Source organism: Canis lupus, chromosome X (genome assembly GCF_011100685.1).
Source record: "Canis lupus familiaris isolate Mischka breed German Shepherd chromosome X, alternate assembly UU_Cfam_GSD_1.0, whole genome shotgun sequence".
Classification (NCBI taxonomy): Eukaryota; Metazoa; Chordata; class Mammalia; order Carnivora; family Canidae; genus Canis; species Canis lupus.
In genome coordinates, this window is record NC_049260.1 from 124,380,609 (window position 1) to 124,406,505 (window position 25,897).

The 25,897-nt window shown below is 39.3% G+C and overlaps 1 protein-coding gene across 1 annotated transcript; it reads right to left on the reverse strand.

Moving 5' to 3' along the window:
* Positions 1–413: 413 nt before the first annotated feature.
* On the reverse strand, positions 414–23,025 carry CLIC2 (chloride intracellular channel 2). The gene is made up of 6 exons (NM_001195154.1): positions 22,759–23,025; positions 8,957–9,066; positions 8,719–8,844; positions 2,569–2,675; positions 1,737–1,918; positions 414–969 (listed from the first exon to the last, which is right to left on the reverse strand). Exons 1-6 carry the CDS (start codon positions 22,789–22,791, stop codon positions 808–810), a joined length of 720 nt encoding a protein of 239 aa, NP_001182083.1. The 5' UTR covers positions 22,792–23,025; the 3' UTR covers positions 414–807.
* Between the last annotated feature and the right edge of the window lie 2,872 nt (positions 23,026–25,897).

The window sequence follows — 25,897 nt, forward strand, 5'->3', positions numbered from 1 at the left end:
TATACAAATCTTTGTCATTATTCTTTGAGGATAGCATGCTTATCTTTCTATGGACAGGAATAAGACCTTCTGGTCAGTCAAATTTCTTAGTTTCCTTCTTATTTCTGTGGAATAATAGGTCCAATTTACTTTGCAACTTTACCATATATTTGTTTCTGATCTTTTAAAAATTACTATTATGTTATATTTAATGAATACCTGCTTATTTAACAATATACTCTGGTCATGAAGGTCATATTCTCATCTCTGACTATGAGGCAGTCATATTTCTAGGTGTTCAATGCCATTCGAATACCCGTTGGTCTTGATCTCTTTTCAGAGCGGATTTTTAAAATTATTCTTTTAGGATTTGCCTCTCTGATATACTTACTCTTTGATTTATTACTCATATCAGAAATAAATTCACTCATGTATTAAACTAACAAAAATATAAAATTGTTTTAATGATTTAGATGGAAGTGTTTATAAAGAGCAGTTTATGAGCAATATGTCTTTTGTAACTTTGGCCATCTGTTGAGCTTACACACAACACATTGTAATAATTCAATTAAATAGCAAAAGATCTTGATGCTTTCCATGTGATTTAAGATTGCAGTGGTTATGCCATGGGAATAAAGATTAATTGAATATACAAAGAACTTTAAAATACACAGTGAGAAGATACTTTGGACTGATTAGATACAGAATACACAGCATTCTTGTCATAAGAGAGTCAGAGGAAACAGTATTTTCCATATTCTTGTTTCCAAAAGCCTTTATAATATGATAACAAGTGAAAGGAGAGCTTTTTCTACTAAAAGAGCTGTCCTAACTCTTCTGTTTAGCCACACTTGCATAGGTATTTTCAATTTCTTTGTCTTCAGGACATGTGTGGGTAAATTCTTCACGGGCATAGGCATTGTGAAGATAGCGCCAGACTCCTGAGAATTCTGCTGGAATGTCAAAGTCACGGTATTTCTTGGCAGCAACCTAAGGTTTTGGGGAAAAAAAGGAAAAAACACGTCATAGTAAAACGCATCAATGACATGCCTAGTATATAGAAACATATCTCAAAAGTCAAGATCATTAAGGACGTGTTATCTACACAAAAATAAACCTAAAGAATCTTGGACTTACTAGTTTAATGTTTTGTTTACAAATGTAGACAAAACAATATGTGTATAATCATATTTATATTTATGCTGTATTTAATTATTAATATGTTTAGAAGAAGAAAGCCCAGAAAAAGTGCAAATATTTCTCCACTAGACTAAGAGTTTGCTCAGGGTCCCAAATGTGTCTTATTTCTTCATGTATTCTGAGTGTCTGGCATAGGATCTGAGACAGAGTAAGTTCTGTTCAATAAGGATTTATTAAATCAATGACTAAACCATCATAAAATTATTACTAGGTCACATTATCATTTGCTAAGATCCAGATACTGTTCTAAGCATTTTACATGCCTTAATTAAATTTTCTCCACAATTCCATGAAATGGGTAATATTATCCTTGTTTTATAGAGAAGACAATGGAAAACACCTTCTAATTTGGGAAGAAAGAAACAAGAAGTTTTTATGATTCCCAGAGAAGATCATTACTGATTTTTCCTCTGAGGAGAAAAAAAGAGATATACACTATGCATAATGATGATGACAAAGCTATCATATAACAATCTCACACTAAACAGTCACTGTGTTTCATGCTGGCGACTCCAAAACCCCTCCCAGACCATTCAGTTAGCCCTACAAAGACTTACTTTAATAATGTTCAGTTTGGGTAACAAGCTGCAGTCAGCCAGTGTCAGCTGATCCCCATCCAAGAACAATCTTCTGGAAACTGTGAGTTCCTCGGCACTGTCTGGATCAATTTCATCCAGAAGCGGGGTGTTTAAATAGTCATCCAGACGTTTAAATTCTCTGAGCAGAGATTTTTCAAAATCTGAGATAAAGAAGTCATAGGGTTACCAATAAATATTTTGTCTTCATGACTAAATACATTCTCAATATGCTTTTCACACATGTAGACATCTCTAATCACATACACTGGCCCTTTAAAATCGAAATAGTTAACTAGAACGCTCCACTACCCACTGATAAGACAGGGTCAGATGTTGAATCAAATGATGAGTAAAAATATTTTTGGACTTTTCTTGAGGAGGTGCATTGGGAGGAGAGTCAAAGAAAGAAAAAGTCATTTATGTTATTGTTAAACACAGAAGGGGCAGAAAGTAGAATCTGAGACTAATAGCCCTCATGAATCAGAAGACAGTGGACCTATTCAGGAATGTTTGTGGGCGAGGGTAGATGCTATAGTTTCAGAAATCAGAAAGTTGGGAGGCTGAAATAGAGTCCTGCAGTTAGCTCACTCCTGGCATGTCAGTGCTCTAATTGAGCTTAGTTATTGCCCTATTGAATCTTGGCTTCTAAATTTAATAAGACCTCATGCAAAGGAATTTCAGTGGAGAGGAGAAAGAATCAGAGAGTGTATTCCCCAATATACTATGTATTCAGGAAAATCCTATTTTACCTGAGACTGTGAGTGTCAGCAAATGTGTGAGAGAAACAGAAATTTAAACAAAAGTATCTCACTCTTATTTGCTTCTTTCTGCGTATTCTTAATGTATGCAGAAAACTTGGCAAAGAGGTTACAGCCCACATCAAAGGACTCCTTGTTCTTGGGACTCAGGTGAGGATACCTTAAAAAGAAACATCACTCCACGATTATTCACACATAACAAATCAGAGACCAAGTGTCCTAGCTTACGCTCTGCTCAGAATGGAGGTTTTGGAAAATTGTGCTGGAAACCAAAGGTCCTGCAAAACTCTCATTGGAAATATGTATTTTTTCTCAATATCAGAATACTGAAGTTTCTAAAGTTTACCGGGAAACTGGTTGTGGAGAATTCAAAGCTCATTAACTTGTATGTAGAAACAATGGTTTAAATGGTGTTAGGTCACCTGTACTTGCTCCTGAAAGCCTATTTGGCAGGATATATATTGGTGGTAATACAATTTCAAAGATAAGTGATAGGAAAACATGGTTTTAAATTATTGTAACTTACATAAAAATGAAGGAATAAACAGGATAGAGAGGATGGAAAAAGGTAGCCAAGCTGGCCTCTCCTTAATACAAACTTGATTTAGCATAATGAAATCAAATGATGTAATAGTGTAATTCCTCACATTAAGAAATTGAATAAGATCATACGATCATGAATTGATGCAGGAAAAGTATTGAATGAAAATCAATTCTCATTCATTAAAAAAAAACAAACAAAAAACCCACCAGCCACTAGAAATGGTCAGGTCAAACAGTTATCTTCCTTGATTCCTTTCTGCTCTCCATCCCCATATTTGATCCATTAGCAATTCTAGCCCGCTTACCTTTCAAAATGTACCCGGGGGAAGTGGGTGGGGGGTGGGCTAGATGGGTGATGGGCATTAAGGAGGACACTGGGTGTTGTATGTAAATGACGAATCGCTGAATTCTACTCCTGAAACCAATATTGCACTGTATGTTAACTAACTAGAATTTAAATTAAAAATTTGAACAGAGGGATCCCTGGGTGGCGCAGCGGTTTGGCGCCTGCCTTTGGCCCAGGGTGTGATCCTGGAGACCCGGGATCGAATCCCACATCAGGCTCACGGTGCATGGAGCCTGCTTCTCCCTCTGCCTATGTCTCTGCCTCTCTCTCTCTCTCTCTCTGTGACTATCATAAATAAATAAAAATTTAAAAAAAATTTGAACAGAAAACCACACACAGACCCCAAAATGTACCCAGAATCTATCCATTTCTCTCCGCATCTACTGCCTCCTGCTTGGTCCAAAGCTTATACTACTGCAACAGCTTCTTGTCCCCCACACTCCTAGACTATTTTGTACTTGCTGCCAGAGCAGTCATGTTAAAAGATAAGTTGTATCATGTCTCTTCCCTACTTAGTACCCTGCAATGTCTCATCTCATCAGACTCGGACCCCAAGTCCTCGCAGTAAGCTATGAGGAATGATGTGATCTGCCCCTTTCTTACCACTCTGCTCTCATTTCCTCCCCCTCTTCCCCACTTATCTCCTTAGTGTTCTTCAAACAGGCCTGACAAGCTCCCACCCCAAAGCATTTTCACTTCATTTACCCTTAAATGGAGTGATTTTCTTCATATATGCACATGACCTGTTCCTCCTCTTCTTTCAGATCTTGTTTTAATATCCCTTCCTAAGTGAGGCCTTCCTCTACCCACCCTAACATTGCAAACTTTCTTCTGTCCTTAACACTTGCTAGTTCCCCCCTTGCTTTGTTTTTTCTTACTATTTATCATCATTTAAAGTACTTTATGTTTTGCTTTTTAATCTTGCTTATTTATTGTCTTCCTCATCTAGAATGTAAGGTCTACTAGGGCACAGTATTTTTGCCTGGTTTAATCACTGATGTGTCCAAAGTGCCTAGAACAGTATTTGACACTTACTAAATATTCAATAAATATTTGTTGAATGGTTAAACTAATTAATTAATTTCCTTAACTTGATAAAATGCACCCATCAAAAGCTTTCAGTAAGCACCATATTAAATGATGATATGTTAGTGCTATTTCCCTTAAAATGAGTACAGGATGAGATTGATCATCATCACTACTCCTCTCCAACATTGTGCTGAATGCACTAACAAATGAGACAAAAACAAACAAAAAAAAACAAACAAGAAAACAAAAAAAAAAACCCAAACATTCTAAATGATGACTTTAGAACCATTTACATTAAATTTAGGAACAAGACAGACACTCATAATTGCTTTTATAGTAGATATTGTTTTCGAGGTCCTAGCAAGTTGAGAAAGACAACATAAAGCACTAGTACAATTACTGGAAGAAAAGCAACAATATAATTGTATACTTAGAAAACCCAAGAAAATATAGGAAAAATTACTAGAATAAATGATATATTTTGGCAAGGTGGCTAATACAAATCAAACATTAAAAAATAAGTTATCTATGCTAGCAATAACCAGATAGAAATGGATATTAGAGGAATCCCTGGGGGGCTCAGCGGTTTAGCGCTTGCCTTCGGCCCAGGGTGTGATCCTGGAGTCCCGGGGTTGAGTCCCGCATCGGGCTCCCTGCGTGGAGCCTGCTTCTCCCTCTGCCTGGGTCTCTGCCTCCTCTCTCTCTCTCTCTCTCTCTCTCTCTCTCTCCTCTGTCTTTCATGAATAAATAAATAAAATCTTTAAAAAAGAAATGGATATTAGTAGCATATTCCATTTACAATAGTGATAAAAGTATTAAATATTTATTTATTGGTCTAATTTTAAAAGATTTTATTTAGTTAGTTGAGAGTGAGAGAGAGAGTGAGAGAGCATGAGTGAGGTGGAGGAGAGACAGAGGGAGAAGCAGACTCTCCACTGAGCAGAAAGCCCAACATAGGGCTGGGTCCCAGGACTCTGGGATCATGACATGAGCCGAAGGCAGGTGCTGAACTGATTGAGCCACCTGGGTGTCCCAAAAGTATTAAATATTTAGAAATAGCTTAATAGAAAAGGTATAGAACCAATATGAAAAAAAACAAGGCAAAATCTTATCAAAGAACATAAGACTGGCACTTAGGTTGATAACCTAATGTGAATCAGTGGATGAACGGGTAAAGGAGATGTGGTGCTTATATACCATGGAATATTATTAATCCATAAAAAGAAGGAAAGTCTGCCATTTGTGACATGAATGGACCTTGAGGACATTATGTTAAGTGAGATAAGTCAGACAGAGAAAGACAAATACTTTATGATCTCACTTATATGTGGAATCTAAAAAGCAAAATAATAGTCTAGAGGCACCTTGGTGGGAGGATTGCAGGGATGTTGTTTAAATGTTAAAAACTGGGATCCCTGGGTGGCGCAGCGGTTTGGCGCCTGCCTTTGGCCCAGGGCGCGATCCTGGAGACCCGGGATCGAATCCCACGTCGGGCTCCCGGTGCATGGAGCCTGCTTCTCCCTCTGCCTGTGTCTCTGCCTCTCTCTCTCTCTCTCTCTCTCTCTGTGAGACTATCATAATAAATAAAAATTAAAAAAAAAAAATAAATGTTAAAAACTTGCAACTAGTAGATAAATAAGCACAGCATAATGATTATACTCAACAAGACTCTATTACAGACTGCAAAGTTGCTAAGAGAAAATCTTAATTGTTCTCACCAAAAAAAAAAGAAATAATAATTATGTAATGTGATAGAGATATTCGCTTACACTACAGTGGTAATCATATTACAATATATAAATACCAGATCATGGTTGTACACCTTGAACTTACACAATGTTATATGACAATTTTATCTGAATAAAAATAAATAAAAATTTGATGGTCCCCAAACAAATACACAGATTGTGTTTCTGATGGGAATAATTTGTATCATAAAATGAAGTTTCTTCAAATAGTAATATGAATTCAGTGCAATTTCAATTAAAAACCTAATCTTTTTTTAAAAATTGAGATAAAATTCACATAACATAAAATCATCTAAGCGATTTTATTTTATTTATTTATTAATGAGAGAGAGAGAGAGAGAGGCAGAGGGAGAAGCAGGCCCCATGCAGGGAGCCTGACGAGGGACTCGATCCCAGGACTCCAGGATCACACCCTGGGCCGAAAGCAGGAGCTAAACCGCTGAGCCACCCAGGAATTCCTCTATTCTGAACTTTTTGAAGAGCCTTCATGCTGTTTTCCAGAGTGGCTCATCAGCTGACATTCCTACTAACAGTGCAATAGGGTTCCCCTTTCTCTGCATCCTGGCCAACACCTGTTGTTTCCTGTGTTGTTAATTTAGCCCCTCTGATAGGTGTGAGGGGATATCTTACTGTGGTTTTGATTTCCATTTCCCTGATGATGAGTGACATTGAACATCTTTTCATGTGTCTGGCTATCTGGATGTCTTCTTTGGAGAAATGTCTGTTCATGTCTTATGCCCATATTTAAGCTGGATTATTTGTTTTTTGGGGTGTTTGCTTTTATAACGTCTTAATTTTTTGAATAATAATCCTTTATCAGATATGTCATTTGCAAATATCTTCTCCCATTCTGTAAGTACCTTTCAGCTTTGTTGATTGTTTCCTTCACTGTGCAAAAGCATTTTATTTTGATGAAGTCCCAATAGTTTATTTTCGCTTTTGTTTCTCTTGCCTCAGGAGACATATCTAGGAAGAAGTTGCTTTGTCTGATGTCAGAGAGGTTACTGCCTGTGTCCTAGGATTTTAATTGTTTCTTGTCTCATAATTAGGTATTTCTGACAATTTTAGTATATTTTTGTCTATGGTATAAGAAAGTGGCCCAATTTGATTCTTATGCTTTTGGCTGTCCAGGTTTCCCAGCACCATGTGTTGAAGAGATCATCTTTTTCCCATTGTATATTCTTTCCTACTTTGTCAAAGATTAATTGGCTGTATAGTCGTGGGTTCATTCCTGGGCTTTCTATTGTTCTTTTTATCTATGTGTCTATTTTTTAAAGCTTTTGTTTACTTGTTCATGAGAGACAGAGAGAGGCAGAGACTAGGGAGAAGCAGGCTCCCTGTGAGAACCAATGTGGACTGGATCCCAGGATCCCAGGATCATGCCCTGAGCCGAAGGACGATACTCAACCACTGAGCCACCCAGGTGTCTCTATGTGTCTATTTTTTTTTTTTGAGTTTTCAAATTTCCTTTTTTAAGATTTTCATTTAAAGTCTAGTTAGTTAACATATAGTGTAATATTGGCTTCGGGAGTAAAACTTAGTGATTCATCACTTACATGTATCATCCAGTGCTCATCATAACATGCCCTCCTTAATACCCATCATTTTGTACCAGTACCATACTGTCTTGATCACTACAGCTTTGTGAAATAGCATGAAGTCTGGAACTGTGATGCCTCCAGAAACAGACCTATAAATACAAACTGATGTCATTGGAGGAGAGGGGGTTGGGGATGGGTGAAAATGGGTGAAGGGGAGTGGGAGATATAGGCTTACAGTTATGGAATGAATAAGTCATGGAAATAAAAGGCACAGCATAAGAAATATAAAAAATACTTTGGGGGTGCCTGGGTGGCTCAATCAGATAAACATCCAACTTTTGATTTCAGCTCAGGTCATGATCTCAGGATTGTGAGATCAAGCCCTTGGTAGGACTTCATGCTGAGCACGGAGTCTACTTGGGATTCTCTCTCTCCCCTCTCTCTGCCCCTCCCCCTGCATGCATACTCTCTCTCTAAAATAAATAAGATCTCTTAAAAATACTTTGAAGTGTTACATCTAATGTCCTCGTGTCTTTGAAGTTGAAGGGGAAAGTTTATGCATAATAGATATTATATTTCTCAACTTGCAAGTTTAGAAATCATACTGAATCAAAGGCTATTTCAAAATTGAAGATCTTGTGAGGGCTCTACAATAAAATGAGTTTAAATCCTATCAGTATAAATGCCCCCAACCTTTATTATGGCTGAAATTACCTGCTTTTTCCAGGTCTCCAAATCTATATTTTGCCCTTTCCTAATATATTACCTACATCTCATAAAGTTTTAATAGATTTAAATATATTAAATAAGTAATTGTGTAGTACAGTTTTGTAGTCATGTAATCATGGGGATCTCTGCAAACATTTCTAGAAAAATAGCAAAAGAGGTTGAACAGTGAAAAAGAGATGTCTAGAAGTAAGAATCTTCAATCTGCAATATAATAGGGCAATAAAATAGATTTTCTCAAGAACAATAACATCATGTATAATGCTGTACCTTGGAGGAGCCAGTGTCTGCTCTAAAAACTCCTCAATTTTAATGAAGTCCGTTTTCAACTCCTTGTTATACACCAGGAAGGGAGGATTGGTACCTGGGGCTAAGTCCTTCAGCTCTTCAGGCTTTCTATGATTATTGAAAATAAGCAGAGTTAGGCTTCTAGATAAAGTACATGTTATACAAACATTGTATTGATGTCTACTGATTTCAATCTTCTGAATGAAACATGTCCTCTTACCTGGTCATGTCAACAGTAGTCACATTGAATTTAACTCCTTTAAGCCAGAGGATCATAAAGAGGCGTTGGCAAAAGGGACAGTTTCCAATACTCTCCCCATCACTTCCAGCCTGTTAAGATAAAGGAAGGCCTCATTCATTCATTTGCTCAAGTACATATTGAGTGCCTACTGGGAAATGAGCCAGTTGCTAGAGACAAAATTGGAAGTCCTTAATCTCATGTAGTCTACCGTCTGTGGGCAGACAGGGATAAATCAAATAAGTTTATTGTATTTTAAATGATAAGGGTAGGAGCAACTGGGTGGCTCAGTCGGTTAAGCGTCTGCCTTCAGCTCAGATCATGATCCCAGAGTCTTGGGATTGAGCCCCACATCGGGGTCCCTGCTCAGTAAGTATCTGCTTCTCCCTTTGCCCTTTGCCCTGCTCTTGTGCTCTCTCCCACTCTCTCAAATAAATAAATAAATAAAATCTTTAAAAAACTTAAGATGACAAGTGTAATGAATACATAATAATGATAGTTGATTTTATATATTACCAGAATTTATAGAACCATTTCCTATTGATGGGCATTTCAGATATTCCAAAATTTTTGCTATGCTAAATAGTTCAGCAGCAATATTTCTAGGCGTATAATTTTTTCCACTTCTGAGACTATATCTATCTTTAGAGTTAATATTCAAAATGAGAATGTTGAAAAAAGAGTAAGTGCATTTTCCATTTTGATAGATCCTGCCAAAATTCCTTCCTGAAAGGCATTTTCCTTTTTTTTTTGTATCCTTGTCCCTATTTGCCAACTCCCTTACTCCCCCAAACTGCTATCCTTCTTGATTTGAACTTTAATTATTTTTAATAAATTTATTTATTTATTTTAAATTTATTTTTATTGGTGTTCAATTTGCCAACATATAGAATAACACCCAGTGCTCATTGAAAGGCATTTTCCATATGTTTATTGCTGATTTGATTTCCTTATTTCGTTAAATGTTTGTTCATGACAATCTTACATTTTTCTCTATCAAAGTGATATTTTCCTTATTGATTTGAAAATTCCATTTGTATACTGAAGACATTAATACTTTTTTTAAGAAAGATTTTATTTATTTATTCATGAGAGACAGAGAGAGAGAGAGAGGCAGAGACCCAGGCAGAGGGAGAAGCAGGCTCCACGCAGGGAGCCCGACGTGGGACTTGATCCTGGGACCCCGGGGTCACGCCCTGGGCCGAAGGCGGCGCTAAACCGCTGAGGCACCAGGGCTGCTCAACATTAATACTTTTTGATACACGGAGATCCCTGGGTGGCGCAGCAGTTTGGCGCCTGCCTTTGGGCACCAGGAGTATACTGGGACTCTAGCTTATGTAACTTAAGTTTTTAAAAAATAGTTAATAGTTGTTTTAACACCATTCATTTAAAGATCCATATTTTGACCAGCATTACCCTGATGCCAAAACCAAAGTCACTATAGAAAAAGGAAACCACAGGCCAATGTCCCTGATGAACACAGATGCAAAAATCCTCAACAAAATGCTAGCAAATAGCATTCAATAATACATTTAAAGGACAATTCACCATAATCAAATGGGATTTATTCCAGAGATTGAAGGATGATTTAAAATTCATAAATCAATCAATGTGATACAGAATATTAACAAAAGAAAGGATAAAAACCATATGATTATCTCAATAGATGCAGAAAAACCTTTTGACAAAATACAACATCCATTCATGATAAAAACTTTCAACAAAGTTGGTTCAAAGGGAACATATGTCAACATAATAAAGGCCATATATGAAAAACCCACAGCTAATATCATACACGATGGTGAAAACTGAAAGCTTTTTCTCTAAGATCAGGAGCAAGACAGGGATGTCCACTCTCACCACTTTTATTCAACATAGTACTGGAAGTCTTAGCTACAGCAATCAAACAAGAAAAACGAAAGGCATCCAAATTGATAAAGAAGAAGTAAAAGTCTCACTATTTGTAGATGACATAAAACTCTATGTGGAAAACCCTACAGACTCCACTAAAAGACTATTAGAACTAATAAATGAATTCAGCAAAGATGCAGTATGCAAAATCAATAAACAGAGATCTGTTGCATTTCTATACACCAGTAATGTAGCAGCAGAAAGAGAAATTAAGAAAACAATCCCATTTACAACTGCATAAAAAACTCTAGCAGGGATGCCTGGGTGGCTCAGTTAGTTAAATGTCCAACTCTTGATCTCAGCTCAGGTCTTGACTTCAGGATCGTCAGTTCAAGCCCTGTGTTGGGCTCCATGCTGGGTGTGGAGCCTACTTTAAAAAATACCTGGGAGTAAATTTCACCAAGGAGGTGCATGACCTGTACTCCGAAAACTATAAGACACTGATGAAAGAAATTAAAGATGACACAAATAAATGGAAAGATATATTGTACTCCTAGATTGGCAGAGTTAATATTGTTAAAATCTGTTAAAATGTCCAATCTACAGATTCAGTGCAATCTCCATCAAATGCTGTGACAAACAATTGGAAAGTTTGCATTGAATTACAGAAAACCCTGAATAACTAAGGCAATCTTGAAAAAGAACAGAGCCACAGGTATCATGCTCCCTGATCTCAAACTACACTACAAGACTATACTAATCAAAACAGTATGGTACTGGCACAAGAATAGACATATAGATCAATGGAACAAAGTAGCCCAGGAAACAAACCCATGCTTGTATGGTCAATTAATCTATGACAAAGGAGGCAAGAATATCCAATGGGGAAAATAGTCTTTCAATAAATGGTGCTGGGAAAACTGGACAGCTACATGCAAAAGAAAGAAACTGGACCACTTTTTCCCCCCACATCATACACAAAAATAAACTCAAAATGGATTAAAAGCCTAAATGTAGGACTAAAATCATAAAATTCTTAAAGGAAAACATAGGCAGTAATCTCTTGGACATAGGCTTTAGCAACATATTTATGGCTATGTCTCCTGAGGCAAGGGAAACAGGCAAAAATAAGCCATTGGGACTACACCAAAATAAAAAGCTTTTGCAGAGCAAAGGAAACTTTGAACAAAAGAAGATGGCAACCTCTTGAATAAGAAAAGATATTTGCAAATGAAGTATCTCATTAGGGGGTAATATCTAAAATATGCTAAGAACTTATGCAGCTGAACACCAAAAATCCCAAATAATCTCATTAAAAATGAAGGCTTGAATAAACATTTCTCCCTCATAATCAGGAAAAGGCCAATCAAACCCACGATGATATATACTCTCACACAAGTCAGAATGGCTATTATCAAAAAGGTAAGAAATAACAACTGTTGCAAAAAAGGGAACCCTCATGCACCTGCAGTGGGAATGTAAATTGGTCTGAGCACTATGGAAAACAGCATGGAAGTTCCTCAAAAAATTAGAAATATGATGTAGTACATAATTCCACTACTGGGCATTTACCTAAAGAAAATGAAAACACTAATTAAAAAAGATACATGCACCCGCATGTTTATTGCAGCATTATTCACAATAACCAAAATATGGAAGCAACCCAAGTGTCTATCAATAGATGAATGGGATATTACTCAGGCATAAAGAAAGAATGAGACCCTGTCATTTGTGACAACATAAAGGGATCTAGAAGGTATTATGCTAAGTGAAATAAGTAAGACAGAGAAAGACAAATACCATATGATTTCACTTATATGTAGAATCTAAAACATAAAACAGGAAGCAAGCAAAACAACAACAACAACAACAACAACAAAACAAACAAACCCATCTCTAGATAGAGAGAACAAACTACTGGTTACCAAAGGGGAGGTAAGTGGGGGTGGGCAAAATAGACAAAGAGAATCAAGAGGTACAAACTGCCAGTTATAAAATAAATAAATAATGGAGATGAAAAATCCAGTATTGGGAATATAGTCAATAATATTGTAATAATATGTAATAGTCAATATGTTGTATACATAAAACTAATATAACAATGCATATTACCTATACTTCAATAGTAAGAAAAATCATGGTGAAAAAATAAAGATCCATCTTTTGCTCACTGATTGAAAACAACACACTTTTCTGCTTTGAAATTTTATGTATACTTGAGTTTATCTGTGGCCCCTCTATTCTTCATTCATTCATTCACTCTCCCAATAAATACTTACTGGACAAATAATCATGTTTTTAAAATAGATCAGACATTACATATAATCTATACTGTATATAACAGATATTTAAGAAGTAGTCTCTCAGCTTAACTTACTTTTATTTTTTTTTTTAATTTTTTATTTACTTATGATAGTCACAGAGAGAGAGAGAGAGAGAGAGGCAGAGACATAGGCAGAGGGAGAAGCAGGCTCCATGCACCGGGAGCCCGACGTGGGATTCGATCCCGGGTCTCCAGGATCACGCCCCGGGCCAAAGGCAGGCACTAAACCGCTGCGCCACCCAGGGATCCCTTAACTTACTTTTAAAATGAGGTAAGTTCTTTGAAGGAAGGATGTGCATGTCATGAGAGTGTGTAACAGAGAAACACTATATGGGTTCTGTTAGGGAAGGTTTTTCTGAGGAAATGGCATTTGAACTGAGTTCAAAGAATGAGTAAGTGTTGGGCAGCCCGGGTGGCTCAGCGGTTTGGTGCCACCTTCAGCCCAGGGCCTGATCCGGAAGACCCGGGATCGAGTCCCACATCAGGCTCCCTGCATGGAGCCTGCTTCTCCCTCTGCTTGTGTCTCTGCCTCTCTCTCTCATAAATAAATAAAATATTTAAAAAGAATAAGTGTTAAATATGTGAATAGGCACAACGAAGGTGTTCTAAACAGCAAATAGCATGTCCAAAAGCCTTGCAACATGCTTGAGCAATGGCATTATAAGGAACTGAAAGAAGGTCAATATGGCTGGGATTCAGAGGGTGAGTGAGGGCAAAGAAAAATTCAATAAATTGAGCTACGTGAAAGCTGCAATGTGGTTTTCTGTGGTTTGAAAGGAACTATTAAGAAAATGAAAAATGTTTGTATCCAAAATATATAAAATATACTAGTAAATAGCTCCTAACAACTCCATGACAAACCATCCAACTTAAAAAGGGGTAAGAGATTCAAACACTCTATGAAAGAGATGCAGATGGTAAATGACACAAAAAGATGCTCAACATCATTAGTCAACAGGAAAATGAAAATCAAAAGCACAACAAGATACCAGTACACACACATTGGCATAGCTGAAATTTAGAAGACTGACCATACCAAGTATTGCCGAGTATTCCAGGAGCAACTGGAACCGATACACCGCGGTTAAGAGTCTAAAACGGTACCAATGGTTTATAAAGAGTTTGTCAAAGTTCAAAATGTACCTAACATCTGACTCATTAATTCTAATACTAAGTATTGGCCCCAAAGAGGTAAAGACATATGCCCAGAGAAAGACTTGCACATAAACGTTTATTCATAGTAGCCAAAAACCTGGAAACAACCCGAATGTCCTCCAGTGGGTAGATAGATAAATATGGTACATCGATATAATGGAACACTTCAGCAATAAAAAAGAATGAGAGATTGATGTACATAACAATACGGGAAATCTTAAAATTATTATGCTGAGTGAAAGAAGCCAGACAAACAAAGGTACATACTGTATGATTCAATCTATAGAAAATCTTAGAAAACACAAACTGATCTATCCTGTCAGAATACAGGTCAGTGATTTCTTCGCAGGGAGTAGTGGGATATAGTGGGGAAGACTGATTACAAAGAGACACAAAGGAACTTTCTAAAGTAATAGAAATGTTCTGTATTTTGATTGGGGCAGTGGTTACATGTGTGTAAACATATGTCAAAAGACTGGGTGACGGGGGCACTGAGGGGGGCACTTGACGGATGAGCACTGGGTGTTATACTATACGTTGGCAAATCGAACTCCAATTAAAAAAATGTACAAAAAAGTGTCACTGGATTGTGCAATTAAAATAGGTACTTCAGGGATCCCTGGGTGGCACAGCGGTTTGGCGCCTGCCTTTGGCCCAGGGCGCGATCCTGGAGACCCGGGATCGAATCCCACGTCGGGCTCCCGGTGCATGGAGCCTGCTTCTCCCTCTGCCTGTGTCTCTGCCTCTCTCTCTCTCTGTGACTATCATAAATAAATAAAAAATTAAAAAAATAAAATAGGTACTTCTTATTCTATGTGAATCATACATCAATAAAGTAAATTGGAATGTAAAAATCCAAAAAGTAGAACAATCCTCCCCCCAAATAATGATGTTATGCAGGCATGGTAGAGGTTGTAGTGACAAGGTTAGGGTGTGACCATGGAAAGGGAAGAACAAGATCAGCGGAAGGGAAGCAGTCAAGGATCTGAGAGGCCAGAGTACTGGAACTTTCATCTCCGTAGATATTAAACTCACCAAGAATTTTGATAGGAATAGTGTTCGAGAGAGTGAAAATTATCCAGAAGCTAAAATTCCTCAAGAAATAGGGGAGAATGGCCTGGTGTTTGGAAGACTTTTTTTTTTCTTTTTCTGGAAGACTTATAATGAGGAAAGGTAGTGCGTGGTTTAGTCTGATTTTATGATACTCAACATGGGTATTTCTTTGGATGGGGGAAGGAGAATGGTCTGGAAAGAGGTATGTGGAGGCAAGGATACCTAATGGATATGGACCTCACTTCCAGGCTCAGTGGTGAGAAGAATGAGGAAGAAAAGGTAGCCACTTCTTGAGAGGGCTATGGCTGATACACTGTCTTCGTGAGAAATCCAGGTTTTAGACACTTCAAAATCAGCATGTCCCAAACTGAATTCCTTCCTTTTTCTTTAGTGCACTCACGGACCTACTCTTTCTTTAGGGCTCCTAATCTTGTGAATGACACTGCTATCTGCTGCGGACTGAACTGTATTCCCCCCAGATTCATATTTTGAAACCCTAACCTTCAATATGATAGTATTTGGAGGCAAAGCCTTTGAGAGGTAATTAGGTTGAGGCCACGAGGATGGGACCCTCATGATAAGATTAAGGCCTTTATAAGAAGAGACCAGGAAGCTTTCTCTCTCCTCTCCTCCCCCTTCTCTCTGCCACCCACTATGCAAGGACACTGAGCAAGCAATCACCTGTAAGCCAGGAACAGAGTGCTTACAAGAACCTGACCATGATGGCACTTTGATCTTGAACATGCAGCCTGTACAACTTTGGGAAGATAAATATCTGTTGTTTAAGCCACCGCATCGATGGCATTTCGTTATGGCAGCCTGAGCACACAAGACAGTACCTACTAAGTTGCCTAAATTAGAAAATTGACAATAAGCCTTATGCTTCACTCCCAAATTATTATTTTTTAAAAGATTCTTATTTATTTGAGAGAGAGAGAGCGAGCACGTAAGAGGGAGAGAGCATGAGGGAGGAGGAGGGGGGAGAGAGAGAGAAGCAGATACTTAGCCGACTGAGCCACCCACCCGCCCCTTCACTCCCAAATTAAATCCAACACTAATTCTTGTCCGTTTTACCTATAAATATCTCCAAATAAGTTTAGTTCTTTCATTTTCCATGGCTATTACATTATTCATTCATTTAATATTTATTTGATGCTTGCTATCTGTCCAACACTGTTACCTACTAGCTACCCAAGTCCAAGCCATGAGCATGTCTCATCTGTTGGACCTGTTTGTTTGTTTGCTTTTGCTTCAGTCTACAGAAGAAAGTAAAGGACACTTCACCCTAAAGCTGCTCTGATCCGTGATTCCTAACAATATCAAAGTCCCAGAAGCCTTGGGCATAATCCTAATTTTTTTGGCAAATTTTCCTTTCCCTGGCAATGGGTACAAGAGAGGAAATGATGGTTACGGTTGTTCTTTTGTGATGTCAGGGAGTGAAGAGCTATGGGAAGAGGCACCCAACTTTGGCAGCTGTGTTTCCTTTGTAACAGAAGTCAAACTAGGGATCCAATCAGAACTGGGCCTAGTGAGTAGAAACACCATTATGGGTGGGAGGCAGGAAGAAGAATGGAGTCTGAGAATAGATACAGCAGGAAGGGTGGATCGCCTTTGGCAAAAGGAAAGGCAAAACATTGAGATGTGGGGGAAATGCAGTCAAGTTTTACAGGAAAACCGTTTTTTCCCCCTGTTTACAATATGCTGATTTAAAGTGCCATCACAGAAAATTTTAGGATGTAAATGCTCTAGCCTCATTGATGAACTACCAACTCTTAAGTATATTTAGCTGGCAAGGACAGGATGTGGTCATTCACAAAAGCAATTTTTTCTCTGTATGTCTGTGATCTAAGTTTCTAAACATGAAAAATAATAATAGCCACCATATTTGACTTTTATTAAATGTCTACTAGTTAACAACTACAGTGCTTTACATATTTATTTATTTTTTGATCCACACAGTGAAGATGATCCCATGAGGTAGGTTCTGTTAACATTCTTGTTTTAATGAAAGACTCCTAACTCTGGGAAACAACTAGGGGTGGTGGAAGGGGAGGTGGGCGGGGGGTGGGGGTGACTGGGTGACGGGCACTGAGGGGAGCACTTGACGGGATGAGCACTGGGTGTTATGCTATATGTTGGCAAATTGAACTCCAATAAAAAATAAATTTATAAAACAAATTCTTGTTTTACAGATGAGGAAACTGAGGATCAGAGAAACTGACTTGTTAAAATACACTCAGCTAGTCAACAGCTGATGACCTATATACTCGTCTCCTGTAGCAAGTCCAGGACTGTGTACTCCAAAACCCAAACCCTTAAACAACGTTTTCTCCCATCTAATAATTTTGTTGGATTTTTAGAAATTGATCTGCTTTTATGATAGTCTTTATGATAGTTTTAAGAGGGTTTGAAATTGGTCTGAAAATTAAGAGAAAAGTATAATCTCTTATTTCTTTTCCACATAGAGAAAATATTTTCGTGTTGTTAGGGTTAGGGTATGTGCCTGTATTTTGCCATTCAGAGACCTCTCCAGAGAATAGAATCCCAGACTTCTGTTGGGGTTAGGGTTAGGGTTGGGGGTTAGGTTAGGGCTTGAGTATGTGCCTAGTATTTTGCTGTTCAAAGATATCATCAGAAGGTTAGGGTTATGGTGAGTTTTAGGGTTAGGGATTGACGTTAGGGGTTATGGGTTATGGATTAGGGTTAGGGTGTGTGCCAGGTATCCTGTCATTCAGACACCTCTTCTAAGAATACAGTTCCCGGGATTTCTCATCATTGCAGCCATCCCAAGAGCGGGCCTAGCTGGGACACTCCTCCACCGACTGGCCCCACCTCTCCCCCATCCCCAGTCAGGCTGTAAGGGGCGGGGAGATGGCCTGTCTCGTGCCTTTTTCAATTTCCATACCTGATTCCCAATCACCCATGTTGAGCTCTGGACAGCTTGGGCTCACCGGTAACTGAGGGCTCTGGTGTCCTAGGCCTGCAAGCCTGGAAGACTTTGACCTCCATAGCCCTTCCCTGTTTCTCCAGCCCCGAACTTGTACCTCCCACTAGATCCCAGGGAATGAGACAGAGATGCCAAAACCAGCCTCTTGGTTAGAAAAGAAAAGCAGCATACACACAAAATACCAGAACACCAGTCCACACTCTGCCCAGCCGCTAGTGTGCCCCACCTGCTCATCAGGCCACAGCCCCTGCACCTCACCTGCCCCGTCCACGCCTGCCAGGCCCCCAGCCACTCAGGCCAGGGCAGCCCCTGATTCCTGACCCCTGGCAGGAGGCTTCAGGACCTCCCCTCCCTGTTTCCTTTAACACCTACTGAGGACTTTCATTTAGACATGGCTTCAACCTGCAAAACTCCTCTACCAGTTTTTAGGTTATTTAAAAAAAAAGAAAAAATAGGATAAAACAAGAAAAGAGAAGTATGACAGCAGCTAGGCAGGTATGGGAAGCAGCAGGGACAGGCAGGACCGACCCCTAGCTAACTTGGCCCTCACACTTCTGCTGGGATGAGAATAAACATGGCAACCTTCTATCAAGCTGAGGCAGGGAGGGGATTTGGGGTTCTAAATACTTTTTATTTTTTTATTTTTAAAAAAGGTTTTATTTATTTATTCATGAGAGACACACACACACACAGAAAGGCAGAGACACAGGCAGAGGGAGAAGCAGGCTCCATGCAGGAAGCCAGATGTGGGACTCGATCCCAGGACTCCAGGATCACGCCCTGGGTCACAGGCAGACGCTCAACCACTGAGCCACCCAGGCGTCCCCTAAATACTCTTTAAATATATATTCAATAGATTTTTCTGTTTTTACCTGTACCTTCACACCCATTTTCAGAAATACTACCAATTCTTTTTTTTTTAAGAGAGAGAGAATGAGAGAGGGAGGGAAGGAGGGAGGAGAAGGGAAGGGAGAGAGAGAAACTTAAGCAGGCTCCACACCCAGTGTTGAGCCCAACACCGGGCTCAATCTCACAACTCTGAGACCATGACCTGAACCGAAATCAAGAGTCAGAGTCAGACACTTAACCAACTGAGCCACTCAGGTGCTCCAATACTACCAATTCTTGCATGTTTACGGACATCTCTAGGAAAACTAGGCTGCTTCTCAGCTTATCTTTCTTTTTTCCTTTATTATTATCTTTAAAGATCTTATTTATTTATTCACGAGAGACACAGAGAGAGAGAGAGAGGCAGAGAACAGGCACAGGGAGAAGCAGGCTCCCTGTGGGAAGCCCCATGTGGGACTCGATCCCGGGACCCCGGGGTCACGACCTGAGCCAAAGGCAGACGCTCAAACCACTGAGCCACCGGGTGCCCTGCTTCTCAGCTTTTTAAATCCTATGTTCAGTAAGCCACTTCCTCAGATCAAGGGTTAGGGTTAGGGCATGTCCCTGGAATTTTGCAGTTCAGGAACTCACCAGAGAATCTAACTCCAGACTTCTCCTGGGCTTAGGTGTTATGGTTAGAGTATGTGCCTGGTATTTTGAAGTTCAGAGACCTCTCCAGAGTGTTACGCTTAGTGTTAGGGTTACAGTTAGGGTCAATTTTAGGGACTAGGTTTACTGGGTTAGTGGTTATGGGTTAGGGTTAGGATTTGAGTTGGGGTATGTACCTGGTATTTTCAGTTCAGAGACCTCTCCAGAGGGTTATGGTTATGGTTAGTGGTTAGGAGCTTCGGGTTAGGGGTTAGGGTTTAGGGTATGAGGTGAAATGGCTTTGACAAATTCAGAATTTTGGCTCAAATGTTCAGTTCTATAACTTTATGTAAAGATCTACTAAAACTTCATTTTAGTGTGTTTGGTAGAAAACACACAATCTGTTTAACAATGAACAACAAACCAGTAAGATAGAGTCTGCATTTAGAGAAAATAAAATGTATGTTAGAAAATATGGGCAGCCTGGGTGGCTCAGTGGTGTAGCGCCGCCTTCGGTCCAGGGTGTGATCCTAGAGACCCAGGATCGAGTCCCATGTCGGGTTCCCTGCACGGAAACCTGCTTCTCCCTCTGCCTGTATCTCTGCCTTTCTCTCTCCGTGTGTCTCTCATGGATGAATAAATACAATCTTAAAAAATACTTTGATTTTAGTTCATGGTTAAAAATCTTGCCCAAGGCATTCAGAGCTGAAAGGCAATGTTTTCACGGGCTACATTAAAACACGTAGGTAGTGTGATATGAATTCTTAATTGTAACAGGAAAATGCTTAATCTCCTATAGGTATCCCATCCGTGATATGGGGAAGAAGTTGTGGTAGGGTTTCTAGGCCACAGCCAGGGGTAGCTGAGGAAATCACAGATTCCTTTCATCTTTAGAAAGAAACTGCATGATCTATAATGAGATACCATAGATAAAGAGCAGAGCTTTTTAAACTTACTCATTAACATTTTTCATGCCTCTCAATCCTTATGCCCTACCTCTGTATCTTCTGTGAAACTTGTGGAGCTCTGCGGAACACACCTTAAAGCAAAACAGAATAAAAACCTGGACCAGATGATCCTCAACGTTCTTCTAGAAAATCTGTGATTTGTATCAATGTTATTAGATAAGCTTATATCTAAAGGATTCCATCTGATGAAATTCTGGAAAATTCACTAAAAAGAGTTTGCCAATAAGATTAAACATAACTATTTTAAAAAATTGGAATTCTAACCTTGCCATTCACTGGCTATGTGACCCTGGACAAAGTTACTTAGATACTCTTTGCTTTACTTTCTGTATCTATAATATAAGGTTAATAATAAACCTCTTAACACAATGCCTGCCATATAGTAAGTACTCAATAAACGATTAGTTATTTTAACTTGAAAGTTATTACTTAACCAAACATTTGTTCATCCAATGTATGATTCACTAACTTCTCCTGTCCAGATTAGTACCCAAATATGGGAATTCTATGAAGATTGACTTATGTAGATCAATGCCAACAACTAGTTAGGGGAGTTGGATTGGATTAAATGAGTAGTTTAGACTAAAAGAACACTTTAGTTGCCCTATGAAGAGACATTACCCGTGGTTTGAAATTGGTAGATGTGAAAAGCCAATTAGGAAATTAAGGCTAATTTATATTGTGTCTGAGCAGTCACATATTTTGCTAAAATCCAGAGATAAGAGAAGTAGCTCTTATGCCCCATACTCCAACACTTACTTGGATTATTTTGCAATGCAGGAATTCAAGGATCACTCTCCTATAGTTTGGAAAAGGCGGTTGATTATGCCCTTTGTGTATATATGTGACCAGTTGCAAATATTTTTAAATGATTGTGAAAGTCTTACTTTGGCTAACAGATGTTTAAACTAGCATTTGGTAGACATACTTTATTTTATGTCTTTGTAAGTCATCAATAGACATCTAGTTTTAGAGGCAAGTAACAAACTTTATTGCCTTTGCTTGCTTATCTAGAGATGAGAACAACAATATGACTATAATGACAAGTCTACTACCATTACTCCTACTCATGATACTACTCCTTTTAGTACTAATAATGTAAGGTGTTAGGACTAAATGAGGTAATATATGTAAATATGAGTACTACAGGTGAAGTGTTCAGAAAAAAAGCCAAACATGATATGAGAGTTTGCTATGATTATTATTATCCTGGATACTTGTAACAGTCAAGGAAAATATAGAGAAAAAATAGTCAATCTAAGCAAAGTTTAAGGAAACTGTAATTTATACTTAGAATAACTTATACAGAATTATTATTTTTCTTGATGAGTTAATTTAGAAACACATGTTCCTTGCTCCTGCCTTAGGGGTTTTCCAAAGGGCTTTTCTGAAAAGTCAAGGCATTACCAAAAACCCCAAGGCAGACTATAAAGAGGAAACGCAAAATTCTAAATGCCTCCTCCTCACACAGACTCCTCACACAGACTCCTGGCTGTTTTCTCCCATAGTGTCCATGTGACTACACTGTGATCTTCATCTATTATGGGAGAATTTTAGAAAGCTCGATCTGGGCTATGTGTGGGATTGGGGCTCTCAGCCCATACTTTCCCCATTTAGGCCTTACAAAACCCATCCCATAAAACACAGATTGCAAGAGCTAGAAAGCCCTTAAGGATCATTTTGTCAGTCTCCTACATTGTACAGATGAAGAAACAAAGGTCCAGATGGAGGGAGAGATTTGTCCAGAGTTACATAGGAAGCCACCAAGAATATAACTTGGTTGTTCTGTCTAACCAACCAGTCCAGTGCTCTTTCCACAATAGCTCTTTGCCTTTTTATACTAATGTGTTTTCTTATTATCATGTAGCAGCCAGGCATATGTCGAGTACTGAGAGGAAGAATATAATGACAAAATAATTTATCTCTAGCCCAAATATTGACGTCTTTTTAGAATCTGAGGTCCAATGTCAAGAAATAATACATATGCCGTTATTTTAGCTAGAAAACTTACCTTCACAAAAAGTTCAATTTCAGGATCTGCCATCTTTCTGTTTTTACTGCCAGTTGTCAGCCCTCTGCCTCCTGCAGAGTTCACCGTACTTGTGGACTCTTTTCTTCCACTTTTATCCAAAGGCTCAGATAAAGTTCGTGCTTTAAGAGGAGAGTCCAGCTTGTAGTAGACTGAGTCAGAGCTGGGGCCAGTCTCTCTTCTCAAGAGGTGGGGTGCAGAGAATTCTAGATGCTTGAGAGCAGCTCTCGAACTTGTTTTCCTTCTTCCTCTTGACTTAACATTTGAATCAAGGAGGAGCTGAAGGGGTGTGTGTAAACTGGCTGGCTACAAAGGTGGGGGTGTTTCCAGAAAGACTTCAATGCCATGAGTCAGCATAGGAAAAACACATACACACAAATACACACATGCAGTGCTGGCTTCTATATATCAAGCAGACCAGATGTTCTCTAGAGCCTCCCTTTGAGTCCTGGGCTGTATGCCCAGAAAATGGCCTCTTATTGCTGTTCCTGTAAACTGACAGCAGTAAAAAGCTTTTCCAGGAAAAGGGCCAGAAATGACTTGGGTTGTATCATTGAAAAGGATGTTTATCTAATGATATTGTCTAAAAGGGGGTTAAAAAAACTTCACTTCATCAAATGTCTCCACCCCCCAATTCTACTGCTCACACAGCCAAATTTCCCTTCCGGATTATAACTTTCACTTCTCTTCTATAACCAGGGAATGTTTGCTGCGTTGGTTGAGTCCAGGGGGCGTCCTTTGCTTGTCTCATCTCATTCTTACTTCTGGGAAATCTGCACTGGGACGGATCACTTCCTAGTTTTGGTATCTGTACCAGGAACCACAAGCAGTTCTGTATCTCTGCTTGTCAGCCCTGGGAGAAGCAAGGAAATATCCAAACTGACACCTGGTGTCTGCACTTTTTCTGCCAGTTGTGTTTTTTCCCTGCCAGGATGACGGTGGGGGAGCGGGCTGGATTAATAAACTTCTTTGGTGGTAAGAGGCTCTTTCCTTTTCTTTTTAAAAGATTTATTTATTTATTTATTTATTTATTTATTTATTTATTTATTTAATAAAGAGAGAGAGCAAGAGTGAGCATGAGTAGGAGCAGTAGGGGCAGAGGGAGAGGGAGAAAGAACCTCAACCAGACAATGCACTAAGTGCAGAGCCTGACCTGGGGCTTGATCTGACGACCCTGAGATCTGGACCTGATAAACCAACAGTCAGTGGCTTAACCGACTGCACCACCCAGGCGCCCTCTGGTGGGAAGAGGCTCTTTCTGATTGAAGCCAAAGTGAACGTAGATCCACCAGTTGGGTGCCGCTGTGACCCTGTTCCTGCCACACCAAACACGCCCTGTACTCATATGGGCCATACAATCTGCCACCGCCCTCACGTAAAGAATTCACAGAATGAGAGGCTCGTGGCAAAGCCCGGCCTGTGGCACACCTGCAGCTTCTAGGCAGGGAGTGCCCGTTATAGGAAGGCAGGTGTTCTCCTGGACTATGTGGGACCTGGTGCTTTTCCAGACGGTTGATAAGGTGACAGGGAGACCGTGATAGACTTCTGCTGAGGCGACCTTGACGGTGAGTTTAGGCCTGGCTGTTTGGCAGGCACCGGCAAATGCTCCGTTTGGCCCTATTTCTACTCTATTCATTTATTCTTTCACTCCAAAGGCAATCAATGGGTGCTTGCTCTGTGCCAGCAGGCTGATCGCTCACTGAGATGAGCCGTGAAGGAAGACAGTAAGTTGGGGAGGAGAGCAGCAATTCCAGTGAAGCACGCTGAGTCGGAGGCATCCTCTCTCTTCCCGACATCGATTCAAGATCTTGCCACTTCTGCTTCCCGAGTATTTTTAGACCTTTCCACTTCTCCTTGCCCCCATCGCTACTCTGCATTTCGAGCCAGCGACATGGGTTTTTATTCATTTATTTAGATGATTTTATTGATCACTGAAGTGGCATGGATATACGATGTCGTGTCAGTTTCAGTGGGTATACAATGTCATGTTGCTTTCAGGTGTACGACATAGTGACTCGACTGCACACGGACCCTGTGCGTTAGTCAGGCCTCACCAAGAGATGTGGAGTCAACAGGCATCGTTATTGACCATGTGCCCTCTGCTGTTCTCTTCATCTCTGTGGCCTACTTACTGAGTCATTCAAAAAAATTTTTGTTAAAGGATCCAAGTCATTGCGCGATCCTCAGCCCTCATGGGAAAACCACCACTCCTATCGTCTCCGCGGCAACAACGGCGTACAACAGCCCAACGGGCTCTGTACCATCCTCAACACATTGTGAAAAAAAATTAACTTTCTTTTCTTTTCTATGCTGCCCAGAGTGTCTTTGACATTTTCCGTATTGAGATGACATGGATGGACCTAGAGGGTATGATGTTAAGTGAGAAAAGTCAGACAGAGAAAAAGAAGGATCATATAATTTCACTTATATGTGGAATCTAAAAAGCAAAACAAAACAGACACAAAAACAGATGCTTTTTAAAGGTTTTAATAAATTACAGTTAAATAACATCAGTGTCATACTAGATTCTGGTGTACAATAAATACAATGATTCAACACTTACATAGGACACCCACTACTCATCACAAGTGCCCTCCTCAATCCCCATCACCCGTCCAACCCATCCCCCAAACCACCTCCCCTCTGACAAGACCAATTTGCTCTCTGTAGTTAAGAGTCTGTTTTGGGGGGCACTTGAGTGGCTCAGTCCATTAAGTGTTGACTCTTGATTTCAGTTCAGGTCTTGATCTCAGGGTTGTGAGTTCAAGTCTTGCATTGGGCTCCAGTCTGGGTGTGGAGCCTGTTTAAAAAAAAAAGAGTCTGTTTCTTGGTTTTCCTATCTTCCCTTACCCTATGATCATTTGTTCTGTTTCTTAAACTCCACATGAGTGAAATCATATGGTATTTGTCTTTCTTTGACTTATTTTGCTTAGCAAAATACTCTCTAGCTCTATCCACGTTTTTGTAAATGGCAATATTTCATTCTTCTTGATGGCTGAGTAATATTATATTATATATATACCTCCATTTTATATATATATATATATATATCTTTTTGATGACTGATATATATATATATATATTCTTCTGCTTTATCCATAAGTTGATAGACACTTAGTGT

What these genes read in the sequence shown, in the direction of transcription:
- CLIC2 (NM_001195154.1), bottom strand. Translation starts at nt 22,791, where the DNA reads ATGGCAGATCCTGAAATTGAACTTTTTGTGAAG. An exon ending in CAGACACTGGCTCCTCCAAG is followed by an intron (nt 2,676 to 8,718) that starts GTACAGCATTAT and finishes TTTCTTTTTAAG; the next exon opens with GTATCCTCACCTGAGTCCCA. An exon ending in GCAGAAAGAAGCAAATAAGA is followed by an intron (nt 1,919 to 2,568) that starts GTGAGATACTTT and finishes TCTTTATCTCAG; the next exon opens with ATTTTGAAAAATCTCTGCTC.